Source organism: Microcebus murinus, chromosome 8 (genome assembly GCF_040939455.1).
Source record: "Microcebus murinus isolate Inina chromosome 8, M.murinus_Inina_mat1.0, whole genome shotgun sequence".
NCBI lineage: Eukaryota > Metazoa > Chordata > Mammalia > Primates > Cheirogaleidae > Microcebus > Microcebus murinus.
In genome coordinates this window covers 74,706,434-74,722,153 of record NC_134111.1, presented here as the reverse complement: position 1 = coordinate 74,722,153, position 15,720 = coordinate 74,706,434, and the positions used below count along the sequence as shown (strand labels likewise).

The window sequence follows — 15,720 nt, the reverse complement described above, 5'->3', positions numbered from 1 at the left end:
GAGAACAGATAACATGGTTTTTCCTTATTTCTGGAATCTAATTATTGATTTAGGCCTTGATTTATATATGTACGTTTTCCTTAATACTCTTTATTTATTCCAACAGATGACCTTTCAGACTTATTGTAATATGTGAGATGGACTCGAAGGAAATTAGGTTTAGGATTGTGTACCATAGAAATACTTAAATTTGGGTCATCCCAGCCTAAGCCCACCATTTGTCACTTATTAAATAGTACTTTGATCTTCTAAGACTTCTTTCAATAAATCTTGAGTTTCTTGGTATGTTTAATTCCAGTTAGGATGTAAGCCCTGTGTAAACAGGAATCATGTTTGTTTAATTCATCCATAAATAGTATTTGGGGAATTAAAGAAATTAATAAAAACTTCTGAATTTATGCCAGAATGTGTAATTTGGGTTCAAAGAGTTATTTTAACAATCTGATTCTTAAACACTTATGTGCAGTCCTGTGAAATTTTTTAAAAGACTAAAGCTATAAATTTTAGTAGATTTTCTTAAGGATATGGGGGCAGAATTTTTGTTTCTTTAATTTTTTATTTTGAAATAAATTTTAAACTTAGAATAAAGTTCCAAAAATAGTATAAAGACCACTCATATATCCTTCACCTAGATTCTTCAGTTTTAACATATTACTGCCTTTGCCATATCATTGTCTTATTTTTTTTTCTAGGCCATTTATCAGTAAGTTGCAAATATGTCCTATTACCATTTAGTACTTAAGTAGTATTTACTAAAAACAAGACACTCTTGAGTTCACTCTCCTGCATAACCACACTAGAACCGTCAACATGAGGAAGGTGATATTGATATAGTACTGTCATCTAATCCGAAGAGCCCGTTTGAATTTTGCTAATTGTCCCAATAATGTCCTTTAAAGCAGTGGTGCCCAACCTTTTTGGCACCAGGGACTGGTTTCATGGAAGACAATTTTTCCACAGACTGAGGGTGGAGGCCGGGGGTGGAGCCCTGCAGCCAGAGGTTGGGGACCGCAGCTTTAAAGGATATGTTGCATTTAGTTATTTCATCTTTGATAATTTTTCTGTCTCTATTCCTCTTTCATCACCTTTGTAGAATGTTCTCAGGTTTGTCTGTTGTGTCCTCATGATTAGATTTAGAGAATGCATTCTTGGCAGAAATAAGGCCATGGTCTTCTGAGGGCATCATGTCAGAAGGCACATGATGTCTATTTAGCCCATTACAAGTGATGTTAATTAATTCCGATCTCTTAGTTAAGGTAGTTATCTTCCAGTTTTTTCCACTATAAATTAATGATAATTAATAGTTAATTAGATTAACACTACTAATTCAGTGTGTGGTGATGAAAATCAACAGATATTACTTAAACCAAATGATCAAAGTTAGTATCTTGTGGGGAGATACTTTGAGACTATATATCCTGTTCCTCATCAAACTTTTACCCACTAGTGACAATGCCCATTGATGGTTCTTATCTGACTCAGATATTACTATGATGATTGCCAAATAATGATTTTCTAAGTCATTTTTGCAATATTTATTAATTGTCATTCTTCTTTAAATTAGAGCTTTTCTATCCCATTTATACATTTGTTCATTTAGGTGTGTCAGTGTGGACTTATGGATTCCTATTTTAATCAGTATATTATTATTATTATTATTGCTTATTTTGGCACTCATATTGTCCCAGATATGGCCAGTCAGATCTCCTTTAAGTTCATCTTGTACTTTTTATCGCAGCCCTGGAATGAGCCATGTCTCCAGAGAACTCTGGTTACTTTTATTGAGGAATGGTATTTAGAATCCAAGATCTTGGGTGCTAATTGTGCCCATTGATTGGCACTATGGAGTATCATGGTTTGGCCTTCCCAGCATATAGAGCTAAGAAATATATGTGTTTCATACATATACCCACACAATACATGTATCTGTCTTTCCATCCACATTTGTATTCATCTATCTACATATATTAAAACTCATGAATTCACACTAATGCCTCCAAATCCAGGCATCAACTCCACCCCACTGAGCATGTCACTCATGCTAGTTGAATCCTCATCCCTGATCAGGGAAAAAGGAAGCTCGCTTATTTAAAAAAAAAAAAAAATTATGTTATAAAAGCTATACATTTTTATTATAGAAAAGTTAGAAATTACAGAAAAGCAAAAATAAATAGTTAAATACCATTAAATCCCACCCTTCACAGAGTCACTAGTAACATTTGGTTTATGGCCTTTCAGACCTTTTGTTTTCATGTGTCTACACATGTAATACTTTCTGTTTATCATGTTGGTTTTTTCCACTGCTTTCCTATTAAAAAAATCATGAAATAGTAGTTGGTTCTTGTTTAAAAGTTATATTAAAACTTCTGTAATGTCTCATTTTCCCCCTGAATTTTAATCTGTGACTGTTTTTTTGTATTTTATTATGACACCAAGAGCATAGGATTGTAGAGACTCTGTAAATTAATTTAAGAGCAATGGTCACTAGGAATGAATATTAAACTCTTTTTCTTAGGAATCTTTGGCAGCTGAGATTGAGGGGACCATGCGTAAAAAGTTGAATTTGGACGAAGAATCTTCTCTCTTTAAACAAAAGTGAGTACAGATCACATGTGTTGTTACTCAACCATGGGAATGGAAATTAAAGAGAAGCCACAATCCAAAGTGATAAGTATTATGAGATTCAGTAGCAGTCTGCTTACTATTGAGTTTTTTTCCTCACAGTATCCTTATTTGTGGGAGAGTGCTCTTGTTCTAAGTTTATATTCTAATGATTTCTCCTAAATTTTAGAGGCTACTCAGGATGGCTTTGTTTCTCATGAACTGTATGTGTCTCTTTCCTAAAGCACTCTAGTGGCTGGCAGTGATGGTAATGAACATTTCCTTTTTTGACAGAGCCCAACAGAAACGGGTATTTGATACTGTCAAAGTTGCCAATGACACACGAGGCCGATCTGTCTCATTCCCAGCTCTGCTGCCCATCCCAGGCTCCAACCGTTCCAGTGTCATCATGACAGCAAAACTCTTTGAGTCTGGTTTACAGCAAACAGAGGATGAAAGCAACTCGGAGCAGGTTCCAAGGTAGGGAACGTCATCATGGTGTGTTCTGCATTTCTGTGGTGCTGACATACCAGATTCACATACTCAAATTCCAGTATTAGTGTATAATGTCTCAAGAAGGTCCTGAAACTGTTAGTTTTCATTCAGTTATACAGCCCTGTATCATTATTTATAAGGTAGATCATTGATTTCATAAACGTTTTGAGTGAAAAAGCTACATTTAATTAAGTTTATTTAAAATGGAGCTTGCATTTAACTCTAAAATTTTTTGCTACTTTTTTAGTGTTGCAAAGTTTGAATCTAAATCTTCTTGTTCAAAGTCAAATTTGAGTCCATTTGATCGCTAGCATAAGTACATCAAGATGACACTTTCTCATAACCCATGCTCATAGTCTCAACCACTTTGGTGCTTTTAGAATAGACAATACGTTTGAATACCTATTGAGGACAACCAAGTTGCTCTTAATTTTCTTTGTGTTTAACTTAGATTTTTTTCCTTCTTTTCATTAATTCATTACATTGAATTACAAAAACTAGAAGGTAAATGGCTTTACTAAAAATTGGCTGAAAGCTTTTGAAAGATGTTTGCTTGGCACCTCAGGCAAATCTTTCCTTATGCAGACATCCATCACAGTAGGTTTCATTTGTGTTGCCTGGTCTGTCGTGGGCAGTGTTACACCAACAGTAGCTTTATGTGTTAATACTTCCTGACTATTACACAGTTTTCTCTAAAACAGATCTATGTGAATTCATACTCAGTACCCAGGAGCAACCATAACTCGGCTTGCTAGTTTTCCTTTTGGTATCAATTATAAGATACCTTCCATTGCAAAAATGTTGAAGTGAAAAAATGAGCACCAGAGAGCTATGAAAATGCAGTATTATACAAATCTTGTTTTCTGTTAAGTGTTCTGCAGTATTTGTGGGGGATTCTATGGTCTCAAGCAAGTTTTTTCACATTTTAGTATTTTTTACGTTGTTATGTTTTGCAATTAATGGCATGTCATAGTTTAATGGGTAGCATTTTTTCTTTCTTCATGGAACATAAAATAATGGTACATCTTATAATCAATGATATCACAGATTTAGTGAAATATGATAATATTTACTTTTGTAACTACCTAATCTGAATTTATAGATGGTCATATCCGTAGTTTCATAAATTAAATGAAATAGGAAAGTTATTGAACACAATATATCAATAAAGCAGTTTCTTGCCTCTCTGAAGTCATTTGAGATGATCTATAAAAATGTTATAAAGTATTGTTGGTGATTTTGTTTTGTTATTATTTCTATATTCCAGATATCTAAGAAAATACAATGTTTTTAAGAACAGTCTCTTAAACATTCACCATTATAGAAAGGAGAGGTCATAGTCTAGTGCTGTAGCTCACACACAGCTACTCGGGAGGCGGGAGAATCACTTGAGGCCAGGAGTTCAAGACCAACCTGGGCAATATAGCAAGACCCTGTCTCAAAAAAGAGAGAAAGAAAAAAAAAAGAGGTCTAGGTTGTATGTATGACCTTAAGATCTAACTAGTAAATGTGATTTTCTCTTAGGAACTCCCAGGTGACAGACCATCCAGGACCGTCTGGAGAGAGTGATTTGGCTACAGCACTGCATCGCCTTAGCCTGCGTCGACAGAACTATTTAAGTGAAAAGCAGTTCTTTGCTGAAGAATGGGAGCGAAGGATCCAGGTTCTGGCTGACCAGAAGGAAAGAGCTAGTGGCTGCATCACCCCCACAGAGAGCCTCGCCTCCCTCTGCACCAACCAGTCAGAGTTCACAGATTTCAGCAGTGCCAGTTGCCTTCGAGGCTTTATGCCAGAAAAATTACAAATTGTCAAGCCGCTGGAAGGTAATAAAGCAGTAAGGACCCTTTCCAAGCCATGTGGCTTATTGGGCTTTCGTTTCCCTGGAATTGAGATTTGTGTTGTAATTACAAGAGCACTATGTACAGAAGATACCTTTTTTATCCCATAATTTTGCTGTTTGGGTGACAGTGCATTGTAGAACTTTGTAGAAATAAGGAATGAAAAGCTCTGTATTGTATAAATCATCAGCCATCAATTCTTTTTTACTGATGTTTTTTAATATAAATGTGGGGGGGGGAAGAGGAGTAATCTTTTCCTTCCTTGTGTTAAGGAATATGATTGACAGCAGGTTCCATAGTAAGGTAAATGGGATATGATAAATGAAAATGATCTAGAGGTAATACTTCATCTCACCTTCCTTTTCAAAAGAGTTCTTTACCCAAAAGTGTAATTGACTTAGAAGTATATTTGCCTGTATTTTTCTTTTTTCAGTTTAGTTGCTATTCTCTCCTAAGATACAGAATTTGAGTTCAAAATAAATTTTGTTTTATGAAAAATTGACAAACATTGATTGATTCTCTGACATTATCATAAGAGTTTTGCATTAAACAAAATTTTGAGTAGGTAACTTATAAGAACCCCTCAGGCTCAAAGATTCTGTAACTTAATTTTATTCATTAATACTCAATGCAGATATTTGTTAGAGTTGCCTTTTATTTTTTATTTTTTTTTTTTGAGACGGGTCTTGCTCTGTTGCACTGGCTAGAGTACAGTGGCATGATCATAGCAACCACAAACTCCAACCAAAAATGTGGATATCTTCCTTCTCGTCACTGCCTCAGCATCCTACTTCCTATTAAGGGTGTCATCTTGTTTTTTTCACCCCTTCTCTAGATGTCCTTCTTAAAGTTAACTTTGAAATAGATTATAATACCTTCAACATCTTGTCAGTCTTCCACAGAAAACTTTAATTTGCAGCTTTTACCAAAATATTAGCATTAAATACTTAGTTTTATTGCTATCATTATTATTACACATATAATTTTAGCTTCTGTCTCAAGATTTAAGATTTGTGGGAAATGTAAAACATGCCTTTTATTTTCCCTTTGGCCTGCATATTCAGGATCACAGACTCTGCATCATTGGCAGCAGCTTGCTCAACCAAACTTGGGAACAATTCTTGATCCCCGACCAGGTGTCATTACTAAAGGCTTTACCCAGTTGCCCAAGGATGCCATCTATCACATCACAGATTTAGAAGAGGATGAAGAGGAGGGTATCACTTTTCAGGTTCAGCAGCCTCTTCAAGTGGAACAGAAACCTGCAATATCCAAGCCAGTAACAGGGATCTTCCTACCGTCCATTACTTCAGCAAGTGGGCCAGTTACAGGTGAGAAGAGTGCTTGGTTGAATATGGTCTAGTAACCAGGAGTACTTGGCATCCTGACTTACTGTGTGGTCAGCTGGCTACCTCCGCTCACTGGAATGTACTCAATCTTAGAATACTGGATGATGAAAATCTATAGCATTAGTAGCATTCCTAATTCTCTCCACTATATCTTAGCCAGCCTGCATAAATAGATTGGGCAGAGAGATAGATCAATTCACTCAGTGGTTTGCAAACTTTTTAGGCTCAGGCTCTCTTTACACTCTTAAAAATCATTGAGAATTCCAGAAAGCTTATCTGTGTGAGTTATATCTGCTGATATTTACAATATCAGAAATCAAAACTGAAAAATTATAAATATTTATTAACTTGTTTAAAATAATAAGTACATGCTACACAAGTAATGTTTCATGAAAATAGCTATTTTTTTAAGTAGTAAGAAAAATGGTTTTGTTTCATTGTTCGAGTCTCTAATTTAGGACTTAATATAAGGTAGCTGAATTCTTGTTATCAGGTTCCACATTCAGTCTATTGCAGTAGGTTGTTTTAGTTAAAAAACAATATGAAGAAAATGCAGCCTCACACAAACATGTATTGGAAAAGGAAAGCATATTTTAATAGTCTTTTCAGGAATTTATAGATATTCTCTGATATTACACAAAAACTTGGTAAGTAGTAGTTTCTTGAACACGTGTATGTGGAACCCTGTCAATAAACTTTTCATACATTGGTATGTTAAAATGCATACACTTTGAATGTATCTTTTACCCATGCATAATTTTATAACATGCATTGGTCATTTAGAAAATATTGGTTTGCTGAATTATGTAGATTTTCCAAATGTTCATACATTTCATTCTATAATACATGAAAATCATATTAATGTTACCACGTATCTCATCAGTGGTTTCTCATTCCTGTAAGTATTAGGAAGCTTTCAGGCTTTCACAGGTGGATAAAAGTTTTCCAAAACTCAAATTTTGACTTGAAAGCTCAAATTTTGTCACTGACAAAAAATACTGTCGCTTGTTTTTCTTCAGGGGACAGGCTCACTTCTTTCATTTTCAGGAAAATGTCTGTCAGATCCCAAGCCTGAATAACTATAGTTTGTCTGATGTACTTTCAAGTAAAAATGATGTTCCATGACAAAATTTCAACTCATTTGCCCAAGTGTTTTTCCTCTAGATAACCACTGAGCAGCACTTAATACAGACTTCCCATTTCATCACACAGAATAGTTAAAAGATTTAGGAGCTAAGATTCAGGATTTAACAGATAATTTTTACTGCTTCATCAAGGACATTCTTAAGTGAATCTGTTTTGTTTTGTTTTGTTTTTTAATATTGTGAGTGCATGGCAATGAAGAATACTAGTACAACTTGATGACATTACCTTGATTTGTGCTAAGGAGCCAGCAGTTTTACCCACCATTGCTTTGGCGCCAACAGTGCCAAGTGTCAACCCAGCCAAAAGGGCCTCCATCTTAGTTAGCATCACTCTGAAAGTAGTTTTGACCTGGGGACTCCCACAGTGTCTACAGGCCACACTTCGAGAACCACTAAAATATTAGATAGTTTGGCTAGATAGTTTAAATGAATACCTTTTGATTTTTAGTGGGGTTTTTTTCAGAGTTATTTTTTCTCATTTCTAACCTTTTTTTTTTCTTTTGATTTATAGTTTAAAAGGATTCAGTTATATACTAACCAATTGATGTTATTATAATCTTTATATATATTTTATTTCCAGATTTAGAGATTTTTAATACAAAAGGCACTTGATAAATGCTGTATTATTAATAAATATTTTTTACATTATTAAAATATTAACATTTACATTATTACATTTTTACATTATTAACCTAGTCTTTCAATTTTGTGTTTGCTCCCTAAAAATCTCTTTCAGTTGCAACTTCAAACCCAGGCAAGTGTCTGTCAGGCACAAACTCGACATTCACCTTCACCACTTGTAGGATATTGCATCCCTCTGACATCACTCAGGTTACCCCCAGGTAAGAGTGTCTGGGAGATCTAGGGTCACTTCTTTCCTCATCTACGTTTTCATGAATTTCTTTTTTTAAATTACCTTTATTTTAATTCCTAGAATTTTAATTAATTTTCTGTGATAATTTGTCTTTAACATATTTTCACATTTTCTCATTTGATCATTATAACTCTTTGAAGTAGGAAGGGCAAGTGAATATGTATTATGTAAATAAACAAACTGAGGTATAGAAAGTTGAAGTGAGTGGTCCAAGGATACACAGCTAATAAATGACCCAGCTGGAGTAATACCCAGAGTTACAAACTGCAAGGTTTATAGAACCAGTGCTCTGCACAGGCTCACCCTCACTACCGACACCACCTATAAGTTCCAGGGGTTCCCAAAACCACTTTCAGGTTCAGTAATTTGCTAGAAGGATTCACAGAACTTGTTTGAGTTTTGCTTCTTTTATACAAGTTGGTATCCTATTATTTATTAATCTTAAACTTGCCTTCCCAAAACTACTTTCAGATTCAGTAATTTGCTAGAAGGATTCACAGAACTTACAGGAAGCCATTATACTCATGGCTATTACTTATTAGAAGGAAAGGATACAGGTTAAAATTATCCAAAGGAAGAAATATGTAGAGCAAAAGTCTTGGGGAGTTCCATACATGAAGCTTCCCTTGTCCTTAGGATTCATTACTCTCCTGGCATCAGTGTGTGACAGTGCACACAGAATATTGCCAACCAAGGAAGTTCACCCAAGCATTGTGTTTGGAGTTTTTATTGGGGCTTCGGTGTATAGGCATGATTGATTAATTATCTGCAGGGTTGAACTCAGCCTCCCAGCTAACTGATATTGCATGACCCAAAGCCCCCTCTAAATAACATGCTTAGTCTTTTTGGTATGACCAGTTCTTACCTCAAGATGATTGGGTGTGGCCAGGCCCACCCTAAGATTTAGTGTGACCAGCCCCTACTTTAACCTAATCTATCAGTTATGACAGATTGCCTCCTGGAAGCAAAGGCCAGACATCTCTGGCCAAGGCCAAATTATTTACTACACAGGCTAGAACATGGATATTCTAACACATAGTCCCTTATTAAGCCATATTGATGTTGTTTTTATCCTACCAATTCCCAAAATTCTAAAGTAGTTTTCAAAGATATGTAGACCATTGTAGAGATAATGTTAACTAGAAGTAGAGAAGAAAGATGTTGCAAAGGGGAATCAAGAGTAAGGATACTCTGGGAGGCCGAGGCGGGCGGATTACTCAAGGTCAGGAGTTCAAAACCAGCCTGAGCAAGAGTGAGACCCCGTCTCTACTATAAATAGAAAGAAATTAATTGGCCAGCTAATACATATAGAAAAAATTAGCCGGGCATGGTGGCACATGCCTGTAGTCCCAGCTACTCAGGAGGCTGAGGCAGAAGGATTGCTTGAGCCCAGGAGTTTGAGGTTGCTGTGAGCTAGGCTGACGCCACGGCACTGAATCTAGTCTGGGCAACAAAGCGAGACTCTGTCTCAAAAAAAAAAAAAAAAAGAGTAAGGATATAAAATGGCTAGAATAGTAAAACTGGTATATAAATTGTACCATAAAGTCTTATATACTTGCTAAAGTGAGCCATGTATTTGAGTCTTAACTTTGTCACTACCAGTATGGGGGGAAATAAGATTCTGAGTCACAATGTCTACAAGATAGAAGCAAATCAATTGTTTATGAAAGCATTTGGATGATAACCAGTAAAGTCTGTACTAAACAACAAGCACATATGCAGTTTTTCTACATTGTTCTTATACTCATCAAGATAACAAGTTTTATAAAATTGGTTCTTGAGAGGACTCTTAATACAAGTTGATACCATCACATGAAGTACATAATTTAGGTAAACACAGGCAATTCTACAGTAAAGCAGTAATGGGAAGGTTAGAGACTAGGAATACAGTATATAGACTGTTCCAGATCAGAGGTTCTTAGTTGGACTGGTTTGGCCAAGTTGTCAAACTTTTTTGAGTTTTGCTTCTTTTATACAAGTTGGTTTGCTAGAAAGTTTGTTTAGTAATCTTAAACTTGCATTGTGTTCATAATCTTTAGATATCTTGATATACTGAATATTTTATGTTGAAGTGAAAGTTTTATTAAATACTGGTTCTATTAAATACTGGTAAAATTTGTTCTGGGAAGAAATCAGCTACAGAAGTACCCTCTCTATTTCATCACCATTTCCTAAAGTACATGCTTTCCTTTAAGCATACAATAAGAAGAAAAATTGTATAGCAGTCAAAGCTGTAATTATTTTTTTTTTTTTTTTTTTTTTTGAGACAGAGTCTCACTTTGTTGCCTAGGCTAGAGTGAGTGCTATGGCATCAGCCTAGCTCACAGCAACCTCAATCTCCTAGGCTTAAGCAATCCTTCTGCCTCAGCCTCCCAAGTAGCTGGGACTACAGGCATGTGCCACCATGCCCAGCTAATTTTTTTCCATATATATTAGTTGGCCAATTAATTTCTTTCTATTTATAGTAGAGACGGGGTCTGGCTCTTGCTCAGGTTGATTTCGAACTCCTGAGCTCAAACGATCTGCCTACCTCAGCCTCCCAAGAGAGCTAGGATTACAGGCGTGAACGACCGCGCCCAGCCTGTAATTATTTTTTATTTCTTAGAAACACATGTTCCAAGTCAAAGTTGAGGAAAAAATCATTCCATGAGTATCCCTTTACTATTATTGTTTGGAATTAACATTTTTTGAGAAAATGAAATTTAAGAATTAGAAATTTATTATTTCTCAATGATATAAAATTGAAAGATTAAAAAGAATAAATTTCTCCTTAGAAGAGCATTTTATGTTTAATTATGAAAGATTGTGTTTTCTAAAAAGTTGAATATTTACTCATGGATTATTAATTCAGTGTATTTCACTTTATGGAATGAATACAAAATTTCTAAAGATTACATTCCTTAATCTTTAAATTTCTTTGATTCCTATCATAAAATTTAGTTGTATTTCTACAGCTATACATTTTAGAGTTAAAATTTAAGAGTAACGTTATCTAAGAGCACAGCAACTTTTTCATATCCTGTTGGAAAGAAATATGTTCTAATAAGTTAATGACTAAGTTACAAATTACCAATAATTAAGCAATCATCAAAGTATGGTTAAAATTTTCATTCCTCAGATGTATTCCACAGGAACAATTACTGATGTGTTGGCTGTTACTAAAGATAACTACTACAATTACTTCAAATGCCAGTTTGAGGATTGCTTTTTATTCCTAAACACTCTCTCCCACTTGTTTTCTTCCAGCTCTGGGTTCCCTTCATTATCCTGTGGAAGTAGTGGTAGCAGTTCATCAAACACAGCTGTGAATTCTCCTGCCATGTCCTATAGACTCAGCATTGGTGAATCCATCACCAACCGACGAGATTCTACCATAACCTTCAGTAGCACCATGAGTTTGGCCAAACTTCTACAAGAGCGAGGCATCTCTGCCAAAGTGTACCACAGCCCAATTTCAGAGAACCCCCTCTTCCAGCCGCTCCCTAAATCCCTAGCCATCCCTTCCACACCACCAAATTCACCATCTCACTCACCTTGCCCTTCTCCTTTGCCCTTTGAGCCTCGAGTACATCTCTCTGAAAATTTTTTGGCCTCCCGACCAGCTGAAACATTCCTCCAAGAGATGTATGGCTTGAGGCCCACCCGGAACCCTCCTGACATTGGCCAGTTGAAGATGAATTTAGTGGACAGGCTGAAGAGACTGGGGATAGCCAGAGTGATCAAGGCCCCTGACGCCAAGGAGAATGGAAGAAGCCAAGAGGCAGAAACTGGTCTTCAAAAACAAGATTCTGCTGTTTATTTGAATGCACCTAGCAATTTATTAGGTGGACTCAGGAGGAATCAGAGTCTTCCAGTCATGATGGGTAGCTTTGGTGCCCCAGTTTGCACATCCTCACCCAAAATGGATCTCCTGAAGGAGGACTGAGGTCAGCGGTCAGCCGAGCTCCTGTCCAGATCAGCGCATGAAGGGTCGATATGCACGGATGCATGTGGTCTGGTCTGACGAGAGAAAAGGAATGTCGCAGAAGGGTTGTGAATGTGGAAAGTGGGACGTGAAAGAATGGAAACAAAATTGGGATGAGGTCCTAATGGATGAAGTCTCATAAATCGAAAGTATAAATGAATGGGCTGTGAGTGTTTGGAGGCAGAAAAGGAAGAAAGGTTTAATACACTCCTTCAGTTGAGTTTTCTTGCCTTGGAAATAAAAAGTGAATAGAAAATAAATTCAGTAATATTGAAACAAACCACAGATACGGAACTTGCTGGCACATTTACTTCTGGTGAGCATGGACAAGGGAAACCCAGGTGAGAAAGATGGGGAGAAAAGGAATGACTGTTGCTTATAGAAAGCTGTTCTGAGGGTTGGTGGGTAGGCTCAGTCTGTTATCTGAGATAACAGTGACATGGCTTATATGTTTCCCCTGCTAGTGTTGGATTAAATTACGCATCCACCAAACAGGATGATCACATCATTAGCAAAATAAGGAATTTTATCTTTTTCATTAGATCAGAAGTGGAGACTCCCTTTTTCCTTTCTGTGTTCAGACCTTTGAGCCACTGGCAGCCCAAACACCACCCAAATTCCTTTGTATTTATCATTAATAAAAGTTCATTTTTTAAAATTAGTATTTTTATACAACCTCCAAAAAGAACCCAACATAGGTGAGGGGTGGGAGGGATTTACTTTTAAGAAAGAAAATATGGGTATATTGGAACCAAGGAAACTGGGTTTTAGAATATTTCTTCAGGATAAGCGCAGTAGTGAAGGAATACAAGCATAATTGCATGTCTTTCAAATTTCCTTAGAGGTGGGACAGGGTTAAACCAAAAGTGCAATCATAGGAATTAGGAAATGTTGTATATTTATATATGTAAAATTTTTTGTGAGGAAAGTTGGTTGCAAGTAAACCAACTTTTTCCAAAGTGCGCTATGCATATTTTTAATGAAAAATGACATGTATTTGCACAAAAATTCTCAGGCATATTAAATTATAAACTGAAGTAAAACCCAGGTGCTTGCTTTGAGATTGTGTTTTCTTCCTAATATAAAATAAAATTAAAACACATCTGCCTTGTTCTTGATATCTGTAGAGTTAGAGAATAAACTTTTTAATGGATGAGTCAGGACTTTTTTCTCTGAGGTTTTCTCTTTCTTTTTCTTTTTTTTCCCCATAAAGTATGTGAAATGGCAAAGTGAGACTCTGGGATTAGGTTTCAGCGTTCAGCAGTGTGACACAAAGGTATAAATTGGAAAGAAACATCTGTCTTCTGAGTGTTGCTGATCAAGGTCTGCTTCTCATCAGATAACCTGGTTTTGTCTAAGCAGGGCAGGTCAGAAGGAAATGCCGTTATACGAAAGGCATGACAGAAGGAAGGTGAGAGAGGGAAGGAGCTAATAAGTTTGTTTATGAAAATGGGAAGCATATTACTTGATCGTTTTGGTGCTTTGTTTGCAAATGTTTTGCTCCTTTGTCCTGACTTAAAAGCAATTTTCTGAAGAATTCTTGACTCTTGCTCATGTGGTTCCCATTGGCACCCCTTTTCCCAGGCCAGAGGGGGGTCTTTGCTTTTGAGGTGCCTCCCCTACATGAAGAGCTGTGTGCTCAAAATGGTAGAAAAACCATCCATGCATTAGTAAGAACGTGTGTTTTCCATAACTTTCTCAAAAACAAAGGGTGAAAATGTCTTCTCCCTTTCTCTCCCCTTCAGTCAGGCATGCTGAGGTCGACAGTGTGCATGTAAACTTTCAGAAAGAGTTCCAGAAGCTTCATAAGGAAATGCAAGTGTCCCTGAATACAGTGGGCATTAAATAGAAGAATTCCTGATGTTTATATTTCTGAAATGTTCAGTTCACTTTTTTAAAAATGCATTTGAATATCTATTTCATAAAGTGACTCTGGTGTGCTTACTTTAGCCAACTCTTAAGGCTTTTTATTCCCTAAGAAAATAATCTTCCTGTTGCCTGGACATTCACAGTTTCTAAGAAATATCAGGAAGTAGGAAAATGTAGGACCAGAGAGTAGTACAAAGTTAAATTATCAGATTTATGTGCATTATATAAATGGCTATAAATTAAACTAGATTTTTAGTGTTCTGTATTGGTATAATTTGTATACTTTTTTATAATCAATGAGTAAATGATCACTTTAGAGGCAGAGTCAGGGCATACTAGCAGCCAAATAAGCACATCTGATTTAAGAGAACCAGGCTTAGGTTTTTGAAAATTAGATTTATGTTGATATTCCCCCAGAAACACAATTGCATACTGGTGCATTCTTGTCTCTAGAAATGAATCCTGTCTTAAAACTGGGTTTTGCTATTTTTCAAGTTTCCACCTAAAATCATTTTTGGTATATCCTGAGACTCTATTATAACAGAATTGTCTGCAAAGTATAGTAAAAAGAACTGGAGCCTTATAGCAAGTTCCTCCTAATTAACCTGTTATGTTTTGGTACTATTCACATTTTAGTTTTTTCTATAATATCAACTGTATATGTACTTTCATGCCAGTATAGGAAACCTCAATCTTTTTTTTTTTTTCTTTCAAGGTTTTCAGTGGTTATACCTCAGGTATTTCTGAGTATCTTATTATCTAGTAGGAGAGTTATCTTCTTGAGCTCAGAATTAAAAGTTCTCCTGAATTATGAAGATCTCAGATCTTATGTAAATAGCCTTAGATGTGGATCTTTAGGGAGAAGTTAATGACCATTGTTAAAGTACTTTTTCAGAAAGTTTTATATATTAATTGATCTGACACAAATGAACAGATGTTGACAAGGGAGGAAATAAGAAAAAGCAACTCACAACAAGAGCCTATTCTCTGTGAAAGGTACATTTTACACAGTATTCAAAGCTTGCTATTATTTTTCTGATCATTTCAGTACATAATCAGTACTTGGTTGTTGCTAACATCAACTTTTGACATCTGGAACTAAGGCTCTTAGTGTTTGGTGGGGCCGCTTCTCTGATGTCAGATGCATGCAGACCTGTCCTCCATGTGCAACACAACCGCAGCACAGCATGGTGGCTGAGTGGTCGCATTGCAGAGCACAGTCCCCTAGGAGTGGGCACAAGTTGCCCTCTGGGACAGCCAGGGAAATGCTACTGTTTGATATCTTAGATTTAACTTTGTCAAACAGCTCTTTGTGCACCTACTTTTGTTTTGTCAAATGTAAATCAGTTAATAAACATGAGTAGCTTCTTAAGTTTTCATTTGTCTCACTGTTTTTGTCCCAGCTGTTTGCACAGATAATCCTGCACTAAGTTTTTTCTTTCCATTATGTTGGTTTTGGTCAGAAAACAACATTTATGTGTCAAACCAATACACACAAAACAAACCACTGATAGTTGTAAGTAGTAAATAGATCTTATTGTATTTTCTTAGGTTTTTTTTAAGAATAGTGTCTACGTATACCATA

The 15,720-nt window shown here is 36.1% G+C and overlaps 1 protein-coding gene across 6 annotated transcripts in view; it reads left to right on the top strand.

Moving 5' to 3' along the window:
* Nucleotides 1-15,507, top strand: part of TRAK2 (trafficking kinesin protein 2) — a 66,759-nt gene extending 51,252 nt beyond the window's left edge. For all 6 annotated transcript variants that reach the window (XM_076005797.1, XM_076005798.1, XM_076005801.1 and 3 more), the window contains 6 exons: nt 2,516-2,595; nt 2,896-3,081; nt 4,621-4,919; nt 5,999-6,265; nt 8,165-8,270; nt 11,549-15,507. In XM_076005797.1, coding sequence (XP_075861912.1) covers nt 2,516-2,595; nt 2,896-3,081; nt 4,621-4,919; nt 5,999-6,265; nt 8,165-8,270; nt 11,549-12,227 — 1,617 coding nt within the window. In that variant the 3' untranslated portion in view covers nt 12,228-15,507. The remainder of the gene's footprint in view (nt 1-2,515; nt 2,596-2,895; nt 3,082-4,620; nt 4,920-5,998; nt 6,266-8,164; nt 8,271-11,548) is intronic.
* The last annotated feature ends 213 nt before the right edge of the window (nt 15,508-15,720 follow it).